Source organism: Hibiscus syriacus, unplaced genomic scaffold (assembly GCF_006381635.1).
Source record: "Hibiscus syriacus cultivar Baekdansim isolate YM2019G1 unplaced genomic scaffold, ASM638163v2 tig00111008_pilon, whole genome shotgun sequence".
NCBI classification, from domain to species: Eukaryota; Viridiplantae; Streptophyta; class Magnoliopsida; order Malvales; family Malvaceae; genus Hibiscus; species Hibiscus syriacus.
In genome coordinates, this window is record NW_024062951.1 from 508792 (window position 1) to 530560 (window position 21769).

Here is a 21769-nt window from a genome sequence, read left to right on the forward strand (position 1 = left end):
CGATTAACTCAACACAGTCAAAAGAACAAATTGAGTAAAATACAAAGTTAAGGGACTAAATTAAAAAGATACATTTTAGTAATTGAAATTAAAATGAAATTAAAATGAATGATGAATTGAAGAAATAAGGAAATAATGAAAAGTTAAGGGACTAAATTGAAAATAGAAAACTTGGTATAAAAATAGTAGTTGAAAGTACATATGTATTCTATGATGGTTTAAGAGCATGTAGCTCAAATTTGGTAAAACTAGACTTAAAATAAAGGAGGAATTGAAGAAATAAGAAAATTAAGGACTAAATCGTAAAACTACCAATTTTTTTTCATGTGACTCAAAATTTTCAAATTTGAACTCAACTCGAACTTCACAATAGACTTCATAATTCAAGTGGACTGGAATAACTCGAAATTAAAAAAAATTAAAATTTTGAGTTAAGTCGAGTTTTGCTCACCCCTATATACTAATAACGTCCTTTTTAAATAAAATTGTTAAGCCAAATTATATTCTTATATGTTTGGAAAAAAATAAAATTTAGTTTAAATTATGCTTGAAACTAATTACATATTCGAATGGCTTTGATGATGAAATTGAAATATTCAAAAGTTTAGGGATTAATTTAGAACGAGGGTCATAATTTGGGATGAATTGCTTACAGCGCCGTCCGCTGTTCTTGAAATCAGGGTCAAAAGCCCCTCGGATTCGTCCATTGCAGTCCTGCTTCGCAGTGGCGCCGCCGCAGATCACCTCTGGTAAGGTCTTCATTTTTCTTTTTTTCTTTTTTCTTTTCTCCAATTGCAACACCTGATTGCATAATGATGCTACGTGCACTATAGAAAGTTTTCCAAGCAATGTAGTAGACATGAATTTATCCATTTAGTTATCTATAATCGGTTATGACTAGCTTATCCATTTCAATCATGTAAATTTACTGAGTGCCAAAAAACTAAATAACTAGTTAATTTATCTCCTAATAAACCACTGATGTGCTTCTTTGCCTGCCTTTTTTTGTTTTTCAATTTATTCGGTATACTGTAAACTGCTTCTTGCTGCATAAATAGTTAAATGCTCATTACTAATGGAAGAATTTGCAATATGACTGCATAAACTATTACTGGTCTTTGCAATATTAATGTTTCCTATCAGAAATCTGTATTTCAATTTATATTTATTAGGGAGATGGCTTATTTCCATTTAAATAATAATATTCAGTTTATGTGCTTCCAATTTCCATCCCTAATAGCCAACCTGCTCTGCTGCATTCTCTCTGAGCAGTTAAAAAGAATTTGGTTGCCAAATGCTTGGTATAAGGGATCATTTCCAGCCATTGTTGTTTGGACTATTCCATTTTTTACACTCCTCTCTACTGCTAGTTTCTCTCAAGTCTCAAGTTCCTAGAATAAAGAAGATTTTACCATTATTATTGCAGGCGATTGCCTTCATGGTTGACATGAAGCACAGAATTCTTATGGTTTCTGATTTTTTCTATCCAAACTTTGGTGGTGTCGAGAATCACATTTATTATCTGTCATAGTGCCTGCTGAAACTCGGTCACAAGGTCAGAAAAGTTTTGTAAGTTAGTAGGTTTTAAATCTATTTGTGAACACTGTTTTTCCATTTGACATGAGCAAAGAACCTGGAAAAAAGGAAAATCTTTTCAGTTTTATTTTTCCAAAGAAGGTTTCAGATCTGCCATTGGTTAGGTAGAAGAATAATATAATGTCACTGGAAGGGTTTATTGTATATTTCTTTGTTCTGCTCTGCCATTGTTTCCACTAAAACTGATATCCATTTGTTTTTCCTCTTTGGTCAAAAAGAGTATTTTAAAATTCTTTGGTCCTTTCTTTACCATCCAACACTATTTTACCTTCCTTTCCTGCATATCAAATGTTTCTTTTTCTTCAAAATCTAATGAAATAAGTACCAAAATCCAGTCCTTTTGTTTCGCTCGATTGGATGATATATTTACTCGATCATTTCAGGTGGTTGTTTTGACCCATGCTTATGGAAATTGATCTGGGGTGAGATATATGACTAGTGGTTTGAAGGTTTATTATGTACCATGGCGGCCATTCCTTATGCAGAATACATTCCCAACTTTTATGGAACATTTCCAATAATAAGGACTATACTTCTTTGAGAAAAGATATCACTTGTGCATGGTCATCAAGCCTTTTCTACTCTATGCCACGAGACTTTGATGCACTCACGTACCATGGGATACAAGGTTGTATTTACTGATCATTCATTGTATGGTTTTGCTGATGTGGGAAGCATCCACATGAACAAGTTTCTGCAGTTTACTTTAGCAGATGTAACCCGGGCCATTTGTGTTTATTATACAAGCAAGGAAAATACAGTGCTACGGTCGGGTTTGCTGCCAGAAAAGGTTTTTGTAATACCTAATGCTGTGGACACAGCTATGTTCAAGCCTGCTCAAGTGCGCCTTGGCCGTGATGAAATTGTTGTTGTTGTGATAAGTAGGTTGGTTTATCGGAAGGGTGCAGATTTACTTGTGGAAGTCATTCCAGAAGTTTGCCGTTTGTATCCCAATGTGAGTTGCTTACACCATGTTTATTGCTGAAAAGGTTTTGATTTATTGGCTTGTTCTGTTACTTTTCAGTTTTCCTCGTATTAGTTAGAAATGAGGAACTCAGTCTGTTTTTATGTTGCTTCACCAGCGACCAGCAAGGGTATGAGATTGTTAGATTTTTCTGTTACCTATGTCCTTTGGTTAAGATATTCTGCATTGACGGTTTGCTGCTACCGGCTAATTCAGACTAAGCTGAAAACGGTCATTCTTATTTTTCTATATGAACTGAGGTTGGCTATGTACTTTGGTGTATAATTCCTATTTACAAGTGAAAGACATGTTCATGTAACATAAAATATCCTGTCTTTCACCAGTATCTGCCAATGTGATGAATGTAACTGCTTTTTATATTTTATTTGCGTAAAAGATCGTTATATCCATTTTTTTGTGTGGTTGAATTTGTGTTAGTCTTGGAAAATTGATAACCGCCGTTTTGTTATCAAAATAATTACTGGCTTCTTAATAAATAAAAAGTAAAATGTAGTATAGAGAAGCATGGTCGATCCACAGGGACTGTAGTGTTTCTGATTTAATAAAACTCTTTCTTGATTTTAGAAAAAGATAGAATTCCAGATGAAGTTGAAAAGATATATTAAAATAAAATAAAAATAAAAAAGAAATATAATAGTAAATATTAATAGTAATAAATATAAAAGGGAGATTTTTTTAAAAGTTGTGGTTAAAATAAAAAATATGAATTAAATAAAAAATAATTAAATAAACAAATTAAAGAGATTAAGATAAAGAGAAACTTATTGTGAAAGCAGCCTCAGACTTCAGCTTCGCCTCAAATTCCTCGGATCACCGAAACAAATTTTTACTTCAAGATTCACGTAAGCTTACAAGAACAATTCTTCGCTGCCAAATCGGATTGTGTCGTTTCAACAACAACTGATTTCGATCTCACTTTCCTCTTAGCAAACAATTTTGCTAAGTGTGTTCTCGGGAAGTTGAATATGCTTCAATAAACAAATCATTCTTCAAACATTAACCATAACAATATCCGGACCAATGTCGAAATAGTTTTGATTTGAAAAGTAAGCTTCAGAAAACAGAGAGAAAATCTGAAGCGATTTAAGTACTTTACAATTCTCACGTTTAGAATTGAGTCTTCGCTTTAGTCTTCGGCTTGAAAGAAAATTAGCTAAGCATAACCAAAGTCATACTTAGCATAATAGAAAAGTATGCAAAAAATAGAGAGAAAGCTAGAGAGAAAAAGAAGATTTCATTCTCAAATGAGAGAGATATGTTTCTAGGCTCACCCTTAGAGGGTATTTATAGCCTTCAAAATCCTAAAAACAAGCTAAAACATCTTAAATCCTAATTAAAACACTTAAAATTATTTAAACTAAAATACCTAAAAAATAATATAATATTCTAAATCCTAATTAAAATACTAAAACATATTTAAACTAAAATACAAAGAAAAAGATAAAATATAAAAATAATATCTTAAAACTTAATTAAAATACTAAAAACCTATTTAAATTAAAATACAAAGATAAAATATAATGTTTAAAATATTATCCTAAATTTGAGTCTAATCTAAATTCGAATTCCATCCAGCTTTGATTCCGAAAATAAAAAATATGCAGAATTGTGTCCTTCTTGTACAATTTCCATAATCTTACGTCCTGTACAGAAAATGAATTAAAATGAACAAATAAGTCACAAAAATCAATGATTAAAGAGTAATTTAAAAGTAAAATATTAACTAAATTAAGCACTTATCAAATTCCCCCTCACTTATTCAATGCTTGTCCTCAAGCATTCTTCAATTAACATATCAAAATCATAAGTTGTCATCTTCAATTTCAATTTATTCCTCAAACTTCTAATCGAATTAAGTCAATGACATTTGCCGAATTCAAGTTACAATCAAGCAAAGACATAACCAAGAAAATTTAAAGTATGCCTCAATTAATTGCCAACTTCAATGAAACATGACTCAATACCTCACAAAGATTCATACATATCCGCTCAAAGTGTTTGGGGTAAATGAACCGCTCAAACCGAAACTAACCAAAATATTACCATAGACTTGGAATCCAATCAAGTCTCCACCACGAAAAATGAACATAATGCAATAATCAAAGGGTCTTTAAACAAGGTGTAACGAGGCTTAGGTTAGGGTAGGGAAAGGCCGAAAAGAAAGATTTAAAATACCGAAACAAGATATCAAAATAATTAAGAATAATCCACGAATTAACATGAAGCGCAATGAAGAACAAAACAAGGAAAAAGAATAGATGAAATACAATTGAAGTGATCGATTTTTTTCTTCCCTTTTTTTCTCGAACAAAGGGTTTTTTTTGTTCGATACAGTGAAAAACTTGTTTTTTTTAAACATTGAATTTTTTTTTCTGGAACAACAATGATACAATATCTCAAGTCTCGGTAAGGGTGTGAAAAGAGAGGAAAAAAAGGCTTCGGGTTTAATTATGAGGTGTAAAAACAAAGAAATGGAAATAAGCTCAAATGTGGTTCATTAGTAGATATATAAATGGGTAGGCTTTTTTGGGAAAAATGGGTTTATCCTAGGTGCCCCTATCACATTAAAACATTACGTTCAACATGTAGTCTCGATATGCATTGTGATTACAAGTTCTAGAATATCCTAGTTAGTTCGGCACACACAAGTCAAACAATGAGCAAGAAAGAAAATGTATGCTCGTTAGGCTCAAATCTCACAAGAAAAATTTATATGCATTGAGTTAAGTTCATCTCTATTGACAAAAGTATGAACTATCAATACTCAACAAAAAATTCACTAGCTATATCAATCACCAATCATGCAAATTAAATTCGATAAAAAATATGATCATAATCCAAAAGGAAGCAAGAGTATAAAGCGAAATTTAATACTATCAACCAATGATTACAATATATCAATATCAGAATAACTCAATTTCAAACGATTAAACAAGTCAAGAAAAATTTGACACATGCTTATCCTTTCCCCCTCACTTATTCCGTTTTGTCCCAAAGCGTATATCAAATTTAAAAACAAAGAGAAGAAAAAAAAGAATACTCCCAAATCTAGTGGCGATCACGGCCACGTCGAGACAAGCTGTTGTAGAGTAGACTGTCCGATGATGCACTGTTCTATTTAAACTTTTCTGCACTGTTCGAACCAAATCAGTTTTTTCTGCACTATTTTGTTCGAATTTTTCTGCACAGTTAGAATCAAGTCAGTTTTTATGCACTGTTTTTTTTTCACTAAATATTCGATCGGAATTCAGATCTATTCAGAAAAATAAAATTAATCAAAATAAAATAAATAGAATGAAATAAAGTTTGCTAAAAAATAAAAAAAATAAAACGAAAATAAAAAAATAAAAACAAAAATATAACGAAATGGGTTGCCTCCCATCAAGCGCTTTTGTTTAAAGTCGTTAGCTCGACGACTTGATTTTTCAAAGTGTGGGTTTCTCTAAATTGATTTCTTCGATTAGACCAACCAGAGCATTTTCATAATATGGCTTCAATCTTTGACCATTAACTTTAAATGGTACTCCTTAGTTATCTTCAATTTTAACAACACTGTGAGGAAATACTTGAGTAACTGTAAACGGTCCGAGCCATTTTGATTTGAGTTTTCCTGCAAAAAATTTAAATCTGGAGTTAAATAATAAAACCTTTTGACCGACAAAAAAGTTTTAAAATAAATTCTACTATCGTGAAATTCTTTTGTTTTTTCTTTAAATATCCGAGCATTATCATAGGCATTTCTTCGGATTTCCTCAAGTTCTTGAATGTGTAATTTCCGAGCTTCACCAATTGCATCCATGTCCATGTTACACTTTCTAACTCGACCGGTAAATGACATGGTTTACCGAAAACAAGCCGGTATGATGACATCCCAATAGGACCTTTATAAGCAGTTCGATATGCCCAAAGTGCATCGGTTAATTTTAAACTCCAATCATTTCGGTCCGATTTAACAATTTTCTCAAGAATTATTTTAATTTATAGATTTGATACTTCTTCCTGTCTATTTGTTTGTGGATAGTAAGCGGTAGCAGTTCTTTGAGTTACTCCAAATTTCTTCATTAGCGACTCGATTACTCGATTGATGAAATGTGTTCCTCTGTCGCTTATTATAGCCCGTAGCGTGCCAAACCTGGAAAAAATATTTTTCAAAAAATTAACTGTAGTTTTAGCATCATTATTCCGAGTGGCTTTAGCTTCCACCCATTTAGAAACATAATCCACAGCTAAAATAATATAAATATTTCCAAATGACGAAGTAAAAGGACTCATATAGTCTATTCCCCAAACATAAAAAATTTCACAAACTTGTATAGAATTAAGCGGCATTTCATTCATACGGCTTAAATTACCTGTATGTTGACATCTTTCACAAGTTTTACAAAATAAATAAGAATCCCGAAAGATGTTAGGCCAATAGAAACCGCATTCAAGAATTTTATGAGTTGTACGTTTTGGCCCAAAATGACTATCGCAAGAGTAAGAATGACAAAATTGTAAAATTGAGTTTACCTCACTTTCAACAATACATCGTCGAATTACCTGATCCGAGCAGTGCTTCCATAGATAAGGATCGTCCCAAATATAGTATCGGGATTCTCGCTTAATTCGATTGATTTTAGCTCTCATCAAATCTAATGGTAACTTACTTGTGGCCAAATAATTAACCATGTCTGCAAACCATGGAGTTATGCTTTGCGCTACCATCAGTTTTTCTTCAGGAAATTCTTCTCTGAGTGGTGGTTCGGATGTGGAAAGGGGAATTCGACTCAAGTGATCTGCTACCAGCCATTTTTGTCTTTAATTTCTAAGTTAAATTCCTGTAAAAGCATGATCCACCAGAAAAGCCTTGGTTTTGCTTCCTTTTCGCTCATCAAATACCTTATAGCTGCATGATCAGAAAAAACAGTAATTTTAGTACCAAGCAAATAGGATCTAAATTTTTCCATAGCAAAAAGTTCTTTTTCCGTTGTCGAATAATTTTTCTGAGCCGAGTCCAAAGTTCGAGATGCGTAAGCTATGACATATGGCTCTTTCCCTATTTTTTGGCCGAGAACGACTCCAACGCTAGTGTTCGATGCGTCACACATAAGTTCAAAGGGATTATTTCAATATGGCGGCTGAACAATTAAAGCTGAAATAAGCTTTTCCTTTAATGAATCGAAAGACTCTTTGCATTTTGAATTAAAGTCAAAGTCTTGATCCTTTTGAAGTAGATTGCATAAAGGTTGTGCTATCTTCGAAAAGTCCTTAATAAACCTGCGGTAAAATCCTGCGGTAAAATCCTGCATAGCCAAGAAAAAAACGAATTTCCCTCACAGTTGTGGGGTAAGGAAGTGAACGTATAACATCTGTTTTAGCTTTATCAACCACAATCCCTTTCGAGGAAACAATATGACCTAAAATTAACCCTTTATCAACCATAAAATGACATTTTTCATAATTCAAAACAAGGTTATATTCTAAGCATTTTTAAGCAAATTAGTTAAATTATCAAGACATTCATTAAAAGAGTTACCATAAACCGTGAAGTCATCCATAAAGACTTCGATGCTCTTCTCCACATAGTTGGAAAATATACTTAGCATGCATCTTTGGAAGGTGGCTGGTGCGTTACAAAGACCAAAGGGTATTCGTTTATATGCAAATGTACCTAAGGGACAAGTAAAAGTCATTTTTTCTTGATCCTCTGGCGCCACTGGGATTTGGAAAAAGCTGAAAAACCATCAAGCCAAGAATAATGAGTTTTCCTAGCTAATCTTTCAATCATTTGATCTATAAAAGGAAGAGGAAAATGATCTTTTCGAGTAAGAGAGTTCAACTTCCTGTAATCAATACAAACTCACCATCCATTTTGAACTCTTGTTGGCACTAGCTCCCCTTCTTGATTTTCGACCACTGTGACTCCCGTTTTCTTGAGAACCACATGAATCATACTTACCCAATTACTATATGAAATTGGATAGATTACGTCAGCGTTAAGGAGTTTCTGAATTTCTTTCTTTACTACTTCCATCATCAGTGGATTTAATCGACGTTGTCCTTCACGTGATGGCTTTGCTCCTTCTTCGACTTTGATCTTATGCATGCAAGTCGAGGGACTTAATCCTTTAATGTCGGCAATGGTCCATCCTATGGCTTCTTTGTGAGAGCGCAATATCGCTACCAAAGCTTCCTCTTCTCCTTTGGATAATTTACTTGAGATGATCACTGGTAAAGTTTCATTTTCGCCCAAAAAGACATATTTCAAATGCTCCGGTAATTGCTTCAATTCTACCTCAGGTGCCTGCAAAACAGAAGGTAAAATTTTAGTTTTAGAGGAATATAAAGATAAATCAGAATTGATTGAATTAATATTTTCAAACTCATTTTCTTCATCTTCATGGCAAAGTTCAGGATCCTTAAAAAGATCATAAGAAAAATTAGATTCAGTATATTCATCAATTAAAGGATCTATAATATCAACAAAATTAATTCTTTCAACATGATCAGAGCATTTCATTGCTTTGTAAACATCACATTCAACGATCTCACCATTAAATTCCATTGTTAGTATACCACTTTTAACATCGATCGTTGTATGTGCTGTGCTTAGGTACATCGACCTTTACCAAGACGTTTTCCATTACTCCCACTGGATAGATCACAGATCGATCAGCCAACTGTATGGTTATTCTTGTTTCCTTCAAAGGCTCGTTAGTAATCATTTTATATATAGAAAATGACATAACATTAATTGAAGCTCCTAAGTCACACATTGCACGTTTAATTTTGAAATTACCTATTTTGCAAGGTATAGCGAACATACCTTTGATCCTTCATCTTTTGTGGGAGTTTTCGTTGAAAAATTGCAGAAACATGTTCTCCAAAATTTACCTTTTCGTGTCCCATTAATTTTCTCTTTGTAATGAAAAGTTCTTTTAAAAATTGAGCATGCCTTGGTACTTGTCGAATTACTTCAAAAAAGAGGTATGTTGACTTGAACTTTTTGGAAAACCTCTAAGATCTCCCTTTCTTCAGCTCTTTTATCACGCTTCATCAACCTTGATGGGAAGGGTGGTGGCGTGATTTCATGAGAAGAAGGAGAAGGATGCGAGTCAGACGTACCTTGTATTTCTGGAGGTGGCGTTTCCTCTTGTTCTTCCTGATGTGCGTCTTTTTCTACTGGAACTTTGGGTAAGATAACTTTTCCACTTCTGAGTGTGATGGCACTAACATTCTCTCTCGGATTTAACTTCGTTTGAGAAGGTAGTTTTCCTTGTGATTCTAATTTTCCCATAGTTTGAGCTAGTCGGCTTACTTGATTATCTAACTCTTGAAGATGTGTTTCGGTTCGGTTTTGGAATTTTTCTTGGGATGCAATGAACTTTTCTTGTGAAATTGCTAACTTTCCTATGAGTTCCTCCAATTATGAGTTTTGTGTTTGTTGTTGAGGAGGAGGCCTTTGTTGATAAGTTGGTCTCTGATTTGCCGCATAGCTGAAGTTTGGGTGGTCTCGCCATCCTGGATTGTAAGTATTGCTGTATGGGTTGTATTGTCTTTGTGGAGGACCTGGAAAGTTCCCTACTGCGTTGATTTCTGCATTGCCTCTTTCTTGTATCAGCGGGCAGCAATCTGTCGGATGGTCTAGCTTTGTGCATATCCCACATGCTCTTGTTGCTCCAGATTTTCCTGCAACAAGTGAATTAACTACTTCAGTTATTTTATCTAACTTATTTTCAAGGGAAAATATACTTATCTCGTGAACTCGTCGGCTGGGTTCACTCGAAAACTGTTGAGAGTTGGCTGCCATGGTTGAAATCAATTCCCTTGTTGTTGTTGGGGTCATGTTAACTAATGCTCCTCCACTGGCGGCATCCACCATTTTCATCTCCATTGGTAAAAGACCTTCATAAAAGTATTGAAGTAACGTTTGCTCACTTAATTCGTGTTGCGGACAACGTGCGCAAAGCTTTTTAAATCGTTCCCAATAGTCATAAAGACTTTCTTCGTTCTTTTGTTGAATGGAAAGAATGTTCCTTCGCAACTCGCTTGCTTTAGCCGCTGGAAAGAACATGTCAAGAAAAATTCGATCCATGTCAGCCCATGAATTAACTGAATTTGGATGTAAATAAAATAACCAATCTTTAGCCAAGTCAGATAAAGAGAAAGGGAAATCTCTCAATTTAATTTGATCCTTGATAACTCCCTGTGGTTTCATGCTAGTGCAAACCATGTGAAATTCCAATAAGTGTTTGTACGGATCTTCAGTGGGAAAGCCGTGGAAAGTGGGAAGAAGATGAATGAGTCATGTCTTTAATTGAAACGGAGTCCCGCCACTAGGAAAATTAATGCATAATGGCGTCTGAGTGACAGGAGATGTGGCTAGCTCTCGGATCGTTTGTTCTTCTTCTGCCATCAGGATGTTGTATGCGTCTGGTTCAGAGTCTGTCTCTGGAATTGATTCTGCTTCTGAACTTTGCTCTTGTTCTTCTTGTCTTTTTCTCTTTTCTCGAAGCGTTTGTGCGTGGATTCCTCGTGCTCGTGCTTCGATATCTGGATCTAGATCTACTAATTCACCTGGGTTACTTCTGGTCATAAATCAAAAACTAGAAAAATAAATCAGTACTTGCCGTTAGTCCCTAACAACGGCGCCAATTTGATAACCGTTATTTTGCTATCAAAATAATTCTTGGCTTCTTAATAAATAAAAAGGAAAATGTAGTATAGAGAAGCAGAGTCGATCCACAGGGACTGTGGTGTTTCTGATTTAATAAAACTCTTTCTTGATTTTAGAAAAAGATAGAATTCCAGATGAAGTTGAAAAGATATATTAAAATAAAAGAAAAATAAAAATAAAATAAAATATAATAATAAATATTAATAATAATAAATATAAAAGGGGGATTTTTGTTTAAAAGTTGTGGTTAAAATAAAAAATAAGAAATAAATAAACAAATAATTAAATAAACAGATTAAAGAGATTAAGATAAATAGAAACTTATTGTGAAAGCAGCCTCAGACTTCAGCTTCGCCTCAAATTCCTTTTATCATCGAAACAAATTTTTACTTCAAGATTCACGTAAGCTTACAAGAACAATTCTTCGCTGTCAACTCGGATTGTGTCGTTTCAACAACAATTGATTCCGATCTCAGTTTCCTCTTAGCAAACAATTTTGCTAAGTGTGTTCTCGGGAAGTTGAATATGCTTCAATAAGCAAATCCTTCTTCAAACATTAACCATAACAATATCCGGATCAATGTCGAAATAGTTTTGATTTGAAAAGTAAGCTTCAGAAAACAGAGAGAAAATCCGAAGCGATTTAAGTACCTTACAATTCTCACGTTTGGAATTGAGCCTTCGCTTTAGTCTTCGGCTTGAAAGAAAATTAGCTAAGCATAACCAAAGTCATACTTAGCATAATATAAAAAGTATGCGAAAAATAGAGAGAAAGCTAGAGAGAAAAAGATGATTTTATTCTCAAATGAGAGAGATATGTTTCTATGCTCACCCTTAGAGGGTATTTATAGCCTTTAAAATCCTAAAAACAAGCTAAAACATCTTAAATCCTAATTAAAACAGTTAAAATTATTTAAACTAAAATACCTAAAAAATAAATATAATATTCTAAATCCTAATTAAAATACTAAAATCTATTTAAACTAAAATACAAAGATAAAGATAAAATATAAAAATAATATCCTAAAACTTAATTAAAATACTAAAAACCTATTTAAACTAAAATACAAAGATAAAATATAATGTTTAAAATATTATCCTAAATTTGAGTTTAATCCAAATCTGAATTCCAGTCAGCTTTGATTCCGAAAATAAAAAATCTGCAGAATTGTGTCCTTTTTGTGCAATTTTCATAATATTACGTCATGTACAGAAAATGAATTAAAATGAACAAATAAACAACAAAAATCAATGATTAAAGAGTAATTTAAAAATAAAATATTAACTAAATTAAACACTTATAAAAAATAATTCAGTAATCCATTCTTTTGGTTTGTTTTCTATAGTTAATGTGAGTTTATTACAGCTTCTAATAATTATGATGATTTCGCGGTTACAGTGCTAAGAAATAGCCAACTCTATGTTGCTCCTTGCACATGCACAATCTTCCACACTCGAACTCATGCATCAAGACATTCTGCTACACTTACTATGGGTGATCCATTGACGTGTTTTAATTTTTAGTTGACTTTTTGGTATTATATTCCCATTGATCAAATATTTCCTCATTTGGATGAAGAGCTGGGATTTAGTTGAAAATATGATTGTAAAATGTTATAATTTTGTATCTCTTTTTATTTGGAGTTCAATTTTCTCATTTTTGAATCATGTTTAGGTTCGTTTCATTGTTGGTGGAGATGGACCTAAACGAGTGCGGTTGGAAGAGATGAGAGAAAAACATTCTCTTCAAGATCGAGTAGAGATGTTGGGGGCTGTACCACATGCTTCTGTAAGATCTGTGCTGATTTCTGGCCACATATTCTTAAACAGGTAAATTGAGTTTGGGTCCTATAGACCACCATTTTTAGTTTATTAATTCTTTATGCAACCAGACGAGCAAAGAAATGAGGGGAAAATAATATACGAAAGAGGACAAGTTAGCATTCGTTGATCATTTTGTAATAAAGTGTAAACGTCACTTCTCTGATTTTTTATGTTATTCTTGCTCTTCCTTTTCACAGTTCTTTAACTGAAGCTTTCTGCATAGCCATATTGGAGGCTGCAAGTTGTGGACTGTTTACTGTCAGTACACGAGTAGGAGGTGTTCCGGAGGCATGTATTTCAAACTCTCATTAACATGGACATACCAAGTTGGTTTATACTTTAGCACATAAAAGGATAGAAATTTATTTATCCTATAATTTTCCATTTATTTGTTATAGGTTTTACCAGATGACATGATAGTACTTGCTGAACCAGATCCAAGTGACATGGTACATGCAATTAGGAAGGCAATATCTATCCTTCCTAATATTGATCCGCAGGTTATGCACGATCATGTGTGAGGTGGACAAATGCATATTTCTGTTTTCATTTTAATTTTTTTGGCCAAAGATGAAGAGACTCTATAATTGGAATGACGTGGCCAAAAGGATCGAGATAGTATACAATCGTGCTTTGAAAAGTTCTGATCAGAGTCTCCTAGAACGGCTTTCAAGGTATGTCATTGAGTGTTTCCCAGTGGATGATGCTCACAAATTTGTTTTAGTCAATACGTTATTATGATGGTTTCACATTTTTCATGTTCAGTGAAAGTATTTTGTATGATGTTGAGTTTATAAACATGGAAACTTTCTTAAACCTGTTTGATGTGGAAGGCCGGGAGAATATAAATTGATCTAGCAAGTAATTAAATAAAAATTTGATTCAACCTAGCAATTATCAACAGTTTATACGCTGAACTTGTATTGTTTAGTAAATGCACACTATAGTTGTAGAAAGAAGTTTGTAATGAGACTTGGAGAAGAATATGGAAATAAGCATATGTTCAATACGGGTATGCTTAAATTTTTGAAGCAACTTGATATTGTTTAAGCAGATTTTGAGTTCAATACTTTGTTGTTGAAAATTTCTGTTGAAAAACTTACCCATTAAATTCGTGTAACTATGGCGTCATGTAAGTAAAAGACGTGATTTATATAATGTGCTTTCGAAAGTATATTTGATATAACATATCTTTATTTTTGCATGGTACAAAAAATATTAATCTTTGAAACGGATGTTAATCCCGAAAATAATCCTAAACATTACTGATATCTAAAGTTTTGGCAAAATTTGTCAATACGAAACGTGCAGGTATCCTTCCAGATAAGTCAATTAGGTTGACCACTACTAAACAATCCAATGAATCAATAACCAATAAATTATTACAATTTATTGAAAAAATAGTAATTAATTATTGAAGCAAAAAGTGTAAGAAAAGCAAAGAGGGTCGAAAACGTTGGTTCTGAATGGGATCATTTTTAAGGGCGGCAATTAGGACTGAATAATGAAATTGAGCAAATCGAAAAACAGGTTTAAACTGTATTATGTAATTTAATTTGATTCAAATTTTTTATTTTACGATTTATTTCGATTATATTTTGACATATAATTTTACAATTAAGTTCGATTTTGATTTTTTTAAATACGAAACCGTCTATTCTAAATCAAACCGAATTTAAAAAGAAAAAGAATAATTATTTAAATAAATCAATGTTGAATTTGTTATAAGAAAAACTTAAATAAACAAAACCCTAAAACTAATAATATTATTTTTGTGAATTTAAACGTGAGTGTTTATATTTGATTTAAGGTTGAAGTTTAGTTTTTTGGACGTTGAGTTTGAGAAATAATAAATAGCTAAAAAATGTATAACCGAATCAAAAATTACAATTTTTATGTCATTCGATTTCAGTATCATTTTTAGAAAAATAGCATAGTGATATTCAATTCATCTTTTATAAAAAAGCCGAGCCGAATCAAACCAAATACATCCCTAGTTGCAACTGCATTGTTTTTAAATAGTATGGAGTGATGATAAGATAACATCTTTTCGGAATCTTTTTCAGTCATTGATAATGTACGTATACTCTGCAGACGTAATTATTCGAATTCAAATATTTTAAGGAGAACATCAATTTCTTTACTACGAAAAAACTAGTTAGTATATCAAAACATGGCTGCTACTATCACCCATCCTGCCCTGTTTTTCTCTAGTAACTAGTGTTTCTTTGCTGCAGTTGGCATTCCTAATTCCCTATAACAATTACAGGAATCGAACATGTAATAACCTAAATTACAGCAGTATCAATGGGACCAAAATGAGAACACTAAATGAAAACAGGACAATGAGACACTCACTATATGCACAAATTCGAACCTTGTGCGAGTGCGACCCTAAAATGCAAAACCAGCTCAGCTGAAAGACTTGCACTATTTGCAGAAGTGGTCATCTAGGACCAGACAGTTCATCTGGAGGGATGTGAGAAGTGGAGTCGGCGATAATCCAGTTTGCATTCGGGTGGTGGATTTGGTTAAACTCTTGGCGGACCATTTCTTCTTTCTGCCACTCCTCCCATCTTTGAGCCAAGCCGTCACCCTCCAGCATTCTGACCACTTCGGCCATCTTCGGTCGTTCCATCGGGGAGGCTTGAGTGCATAAAAGAGCCACCTGGATTAGCTCTTCCACTTCGGCGTCTATGTAATTACCATCCAGATCAGAATCAACCAGTGTTTCCAACTTCCTGTCTGTCAGAAGCCCTTTTACCTGTGAAATGTGAGCATTGTTATTAAGTTGAATCTAAAAAGTAAAACAAAAAATGCTTGTACCAGTGCCAAGCTTTATTTGAATTCATTTGACAAATATGTGAATATGGGCACCGGATATCAGGCAGCACAGATCAAGGTCAAGCTTAACAGAAGTATATAGGATTTCGTTTTGATTCAAGTGTATTTGCTTTTCCATTTTCACCTTACAAGGAAAATAAAGTTGAGCTTCAGCTCTGGAATTTCTGCAATACTGTACTGAGTGTATTGCTCTTGGCCAACCAAGTGAAATAAGAATCGGATAGTTCCTACACTAGACAAGAATGACAAAACTCGAACTTTGAAATGCATCACCATTGAGATATACATAATAGGAAGATAATACATACCCAATCAAGCAACATGACATCATCATCATTTGCAAGTCGAGCAAGATCAAAAGCCCTCTGTCCTGTAATGAGTTCAAGAAGCATAACACCATAACCGAAAACGTCAGTTTTTTCTGATGACTTTCCTGTTGATAGGTATTCAGGAGGTATATGACCAATTGTGCCACGAACAGCAGTTGTGACATGAGTATCTTTGTAGTCCATTAGTTTTGCCAGCCCGAAGTCTCCAACAACTGCTTCAAATTCCTCATCCAACAATATATTTGCGGCCTTCACGTCACGATGTATAATCTTCGGGTCGCAATGATCGTGTAAATATGCAAGCCCCCTTGCAGCTCCAAGAGAAATCCGTTTCCTTATATCCCAATCAAGTGGTTTTTGAGATTCCGAACGCTCTAGAATCAGATAAACAGATGACACATTGTAATAATAAGAACTCACAACGTATTGGATTCTATGAATCTCTCAAAACTATACTTGGATTTAAAGACAACTCACATTTACCAAACATATGTATCAAAAGAAAGTCGGAATATTTTGAAACAAGTTAAGGATACACGACCAGCTGGTCTAAATTTTCTTCTAAAATTGAAAAGGCAACATATCAGATACTGATACAAGCTTAAATAATGGCCTTAAAAAGTAAATTGGTAACCAGAACATATATAAAACAAAGATAGGATGGAATTGAAGAAACAAAAAATATATGACTAAATAGAAAAGCAAGCAGAGAACAACAAAATACCTCTTAAACAGGATGCGACACTACCATTAACCATGTAGGGATAGACTAGAAGCCGTTCGGTAGGGGTCATGCAAAAGCCACGCAGTCTAAGCAGATTCCGATGCACAGCCATGCTTATTAGTTCTACCTCTGTTTGGAACTGCAGCTCTCCACCTTGAGTACGCTCCTCTTTCAATCTTTTCACCGCCACTAGAGAACCATCAGCTAAGCGTCCTTTATAAACTTTACCGAAACCACCTTTACCCAGAATGTGTTTGTTGCTAAAATAATCCGTTGCCACTTGTAGTTCACGTAGAGAAAATCTTTTAAGTTGTCCCAAATGAACTTCTGGGTCCTCCTCAGCTATAAAGAAGTTTTTTTAAAAGAAGTGAAAATACATGAATGCAACAGAATAGTAATTAAAACTATCTTTTGAAAAATCACTAACCAGGTACATCAAAGAAAGGATCCAGTGGTTTTCTTTTACGACACCAAGCAATAACAATTGCAGGAACAGCAAACAGCAGGGCAGCGCCAACAGCAACTCCTCCAGCTATAGGACCAGTGGCAGTATTACCTACCAGCACAAACTAAGATTAATATAAACACTTCTACTACACCTGAATCATGAATATTTTCAACTATTAACATTTCCAGCTGGCAAAAACACCAAAGCAGCAGGCAACATTTATGGTACAGACAATGTTCAAACCAGCTAATGAAACTAAAGCCACTGATAGGTACTATATTAGATCCGAATTCTGGGCTCAAAGGTATCTTCTTTAAAAACAGACCTACAGCATTTCTTTGCATGTTACATACATGTGGTAACACCAAAATAGTTGCATATGCAAAGAAAATTGCAATATCTCAAGAAAAAAAAAAGGAATAAATAAGAAGAAGGCCTAAGCGTTGGGCACAATTTAGTGTTATTTGCAGTCATAATAAGAATAAAATCAGAACCAAACCTGATGAAGTTGAAGCTGGAGGTGGGATAGGAGGCGGTGGAGCAGGAGGAGGATTATTGAGTGAATTATTAGTAAAACTGTGAAAAAAGAGGTGCTGCAACTTAAGAGACTAGACTAAGAGTATTATACATGAAAAAATGGAAGCGAGTAGTGGTGATGAAGGTCAGGAGTTGAGGGTAAGATGCTGATAGCATAAAAGAAAAAACCTGATAGGAGTGAACAGTGAAAAAGAACCATTAATTGGAATATCTCCTACTAGCTTATTGAATGAAAGATCCCTGCATTAGATGATAAATATTAAGATAAGGTATAACAGTTAATGTGAAAAAAAGAAGAAAGAATTCTGATAGCAACACTCACAGCACTTGCAGGGACATAACAGCAGTTAAGGACCTAGGAATTTGACCTGTCAACGTGTTGTTGTTGAGACGTCTGTTCCACATAAAGAAAACATGAATAATACTGCACATTTATAAGATGACTAATTTTGTATTCATAGAAAAATATGCTCAGCAAATAATTAGAGCACAGATATAAGAAAAAAGAATAGCCAACTGAAGCAGAGAAACTATTTCTATATGGCCCATATCACACCAACACAGGCCCTAAAAACTTAAATTCCAGATGCTTCTAACTGTATACGAGGACCCTTGCATGGATCCTAACAATCACATTCACATCAGATGAGGGAAGAGTATCACAATCCCACCCACTCATTTCCTGATATCCTTATCAGGATCACAAGTCGAACGGCCATCAAGGCCCACTCCACAGAACAAATTTCAAAGAGAATGGTGTTAAAGCTCACAACTGGCTATCGTATGTGCTGAGACCAACTACATCTGCAAAGCCCCGCATCTAACCTGCTACGTATTATTCACTTGGATCCATAAGGTCTTATGCCTTTGTCTAGAAAAGGCACCTCACAAGTATACGTTTAAGTCTCCGCACAGTATTAAAACAGATCCTCACATATTCCCCATGTGAAGGAGCTACAATGTCATCACCTAGAATTCACTAAGCAAAAATATCTCTCCTTGGTAATTACACTTGATGACCAATCAGTCTAGTTGTGAAAACAAGATCATGAATGAAGAAAAGAAGAAAGAAAAACAGAACAGAACTTGGGAGTTAACGCGAACAAACACAGTAGAAAGGATCTCATATTTTGGACATTAGCTAGTCTTTGGTACCATGATTTCCCATTTATAAATTTGCTAGCTAAACTTATAATTTTGGATTCACATAGCTACATATGGATTTTTCAACAAGCAAGAAGATCTCTTCAAGTATAATTATCTAGTTCAAGGAAAGTGCCACCGGTGATTCTAGGTTCTTAATTGATTTTAGGAATCCTCATTCAATGAGTATTAGCTAAGTCTATGCACATTCATTTCTCTAATAAAACCATTTACCTATTCAGTTCTACTAGCAATATATCACAATGCATAAAAGCCTTCAGGAATACAAAAGAAACATGACAAGAAAGCAAAAGCTCAGTGAAACCAAATAACATAAAAATGAAAAATGTGCTCATACAGGAAACGCAGTTTTGTAAGCTTGCCCAAAGTAGTTGGAATGCCACCAGTTAAAGCATTTGAGTAAAGATCCAAGCTCACCAAGTTCGTTAAATTCCCAAGGTCCTCTGGGATTGTCCCAGATATGTCATTAGCATAAAGCTCCCTGTCGTGAAAAGATCGAGTTAGATTACTAGGTATCTTTGTATGAGTATGAATCTACAACAAAATTCAATGGAGTGCTAGAATAACAAATAAAAGACAGTGCCTAGTGACAAAAGCACAAAAAATCCGCTATCACAACTATGTCTACATTTTTCAAAAATGAGGTGCTGGAATTTCACCAAGTTTAACTACGCATTCTAGAAACTTATATTCCTTATTTATTCAGTTTTTCATAGTTCTGAAAGAAAAAGGATTCTGTATGAAACACATCAAGTCATCTATTAAAACAAAATCATGTAAAAGAATATAAAAGATGGCTAAATCAATCAATTTACTATTTATCAAAGCTGCTGGTTTTCTGTTTTTCCTCCATTTATTTATCCTTTACTGCTCAAAACAATTCTAGCAATGTAGGGCAGAACATAATCACCAGGACTGAAATTGTCAACTTACAAATACTGCAAATTTGGGAGCAGCCCAAGCTGTGCAACCAATTGACCGGATAGATTTGCATTCCCAAGATCACTGAAACCGACAAAAGGAAAAGCATTTATCACATCAACCTACAAAAACACCAGGTCTGAAATTGACCGGATAAATTTGCATTCCCAAGATCACTGAATTGCAAAAGGAAAAGCATTTCTCACATCAACCTACAAACTCAAGTAACACCAATTGAAATAGTCAAACATACAACTTACATTCTTGTCACACTATTTTCATTATTACAAGTAACATGAAACCATGTGCAAGGATTAACAAGGGTTGCATCCCAACTTTGCAACACGTTATTAGGGTCAGCCAAATTGGTCTTCAATGCATTCAAAGCATCACCTGTTTAACACCAAAACCAGGCAACATATTATCAATGATAACAAAACTACAGTCTAAGACTTCAGTAACCAGCATATATTTATTGAAAATAACTATCAAGGCTTCAATAATTAATGTCACTGCTAGCAAATAAGAGATGTGTGGTTCTTAGTTTGCGACGTAGGGGGACTACCAAAAGGAAATGGGGTAAAGAACATTTATTTCATTACATAAACGGAAAACTCCAATTGAATGGTCCAAAATTCCATCATAACTTGAAAGACTATCTCGATGAACATAAAGCTATCTAGACTTCGGACATTGATTAAGAAAAAGCATTGATTTTCGCAGAATTAAACACAAATGATATCCAAAATTTTCGCATAAATTCATCATTACGAAGCGAGCAAGTATCCCTACAGTCAAGTCAACTAGTGCAACGACGCTAATTAAAATTTAAAAACAGCAGTCAACCTTAAGCTACAAGTAAACCAATCCATAGCTACTAAACTCTTGCAATTTGAATCCTTTAAGTTCCCTAAAATAATAATTCGAATTTCACAAGTTCAATAATAAATAAATAAAGAAAGAAAAAATTATCAAGAACCTTCCGCATTCCCCGCAACTCTGGAAACCAAATCCAACACCAAAATCAACCACAAACAAACAGGGACAGCTAGCTCCATCATTTTTCCCCTTTCTTTTGTTTTCGGATAATTTTGATTTAAAGAGCTAAGTTCCACTCAAATCATTATCAACCTTCCACACGAGTAATCGTGAATCCATCAAACCGGCCAAAAACAGACATCGAGAATCACTCGCATGCTTTTCGTTCTTCCTTCCTTTGTCTCTCACAATGCCATCCAGCACGTGATTATGGTTTTATTTTCCTGGCAAAATGGAGAGAAAATTCGTGTCTGGTTAAGGAGAAAGAAGTATGTATGGGCCTCTTTTCTAATAATATTGTTGGCCAAGTCAAAGTAGCTCTCCCTTATAGTCACCGAACGTGCTTTTTGGAAGGAATTAATTACAATATAAGGTAAACAAAATATTAATCTAAAATAAGTATTTAGTCATTCAATTATTTATTTTAAAATATATATATACTGGTTTAATTTTAGTGGTTCTTTGATAAAAAATTAACGATGATACACGTCGTTATAAAATAATATCACATTATTATTTAAAAAATAAAAAATTTCAGATCAACAATTCTATTTATTTTTTAATATCAAGTGATTAATACAAAACAAAAATATAATTTTAAATTCAATTTTGAAAAAATAGTTAAATTATTAAAATAAAACCATATAAATATTTAAGTATTTGACTGTATCTATTAGCGAATAAACTAGCAGGTCAAAGA

The 21769-nt window shown here is 33.9% G+C and overlaps 2 protein-coding genes across 4 annotated transcripts; one reads left to right on the top strand and one right to left on the bottom strand.

Annotated features, from left to right (window-relative positions):
* Window positions 1-2080: 2080 nt before the first annotated feature.
* On the top strand, window positions 2081-13917 carry LOC120149712 (phosphatidylinositol N-acetylglucosaminyltransferase subunit A-like). Its single transcript, XM_039162435.1, has 6 exons — window positions 2081-2551; window positions 12916-13070; window positions 13262-13352; window positions 13463-13579; window positions 13635-13738; window positions 13830-13917. The coding sequence occupies exons 1-6, from the start codon at window positions 2198-2200 to the stop codon at window positions 13915-13917; spliced, it is 909 nt and encodes a 302-aa protein (XP_039018366.1). The 5' UTR covers window positions 2081-2197.
* Window positions 13918-15245: 1328 nt separating this feature from the next.
* On the bottom strand, window positions 15246-21323 carry LOC120149694 (BRASSINOSTEROID INSENSITIVE 1-associated receptor kinase 1-like). 3 transcript variants are annotated; one of them, XM_039162427.1, is made up of 11 exons: window positions 21011-21315; window positions 20292-20424; window positions 20044-20115; window positions 19448-19591; window positions 18269-18340; window positions 18115-18186; window positions 17909-17985; window positions 17389-17517; window positions 16962-17303; window positions 16217-16611; window positions 15246-15828 (listed from the first exon to the last, which is right to left on the bottom strand). In XM_039162427.1, the coding sequence occupies exons 1-11, from the start codon at window positions 21090-21092 to the stop codon at window positions 15511-15513; spliced, it is 1836 nt and encodes a 611-aa protein (XP_039018358.1). In that variant the 5' UTR covers window positions 21093-21315; the 3' UTR covers window positions 15246-15510. The 3 variants fall into 3 exon arrangements, with proteins under 3 accessions (XP_039018358.1, XP_039018359.1, XP_039018360.1); XM_039162429.1 differs by lacking the exon at window positions 15246-15828 and adding an exon at window positions 15911-16066 and having other exon boundaries at window positions 16168-16611; window positions 21011-21323; XM_039162428.1 differs by lacking the exon at window positions 20044-20115 and having other exon boundaries at window positions 21011-21316.
* Window positions 21324-21769: the final 446 nt, after the last annotated feature.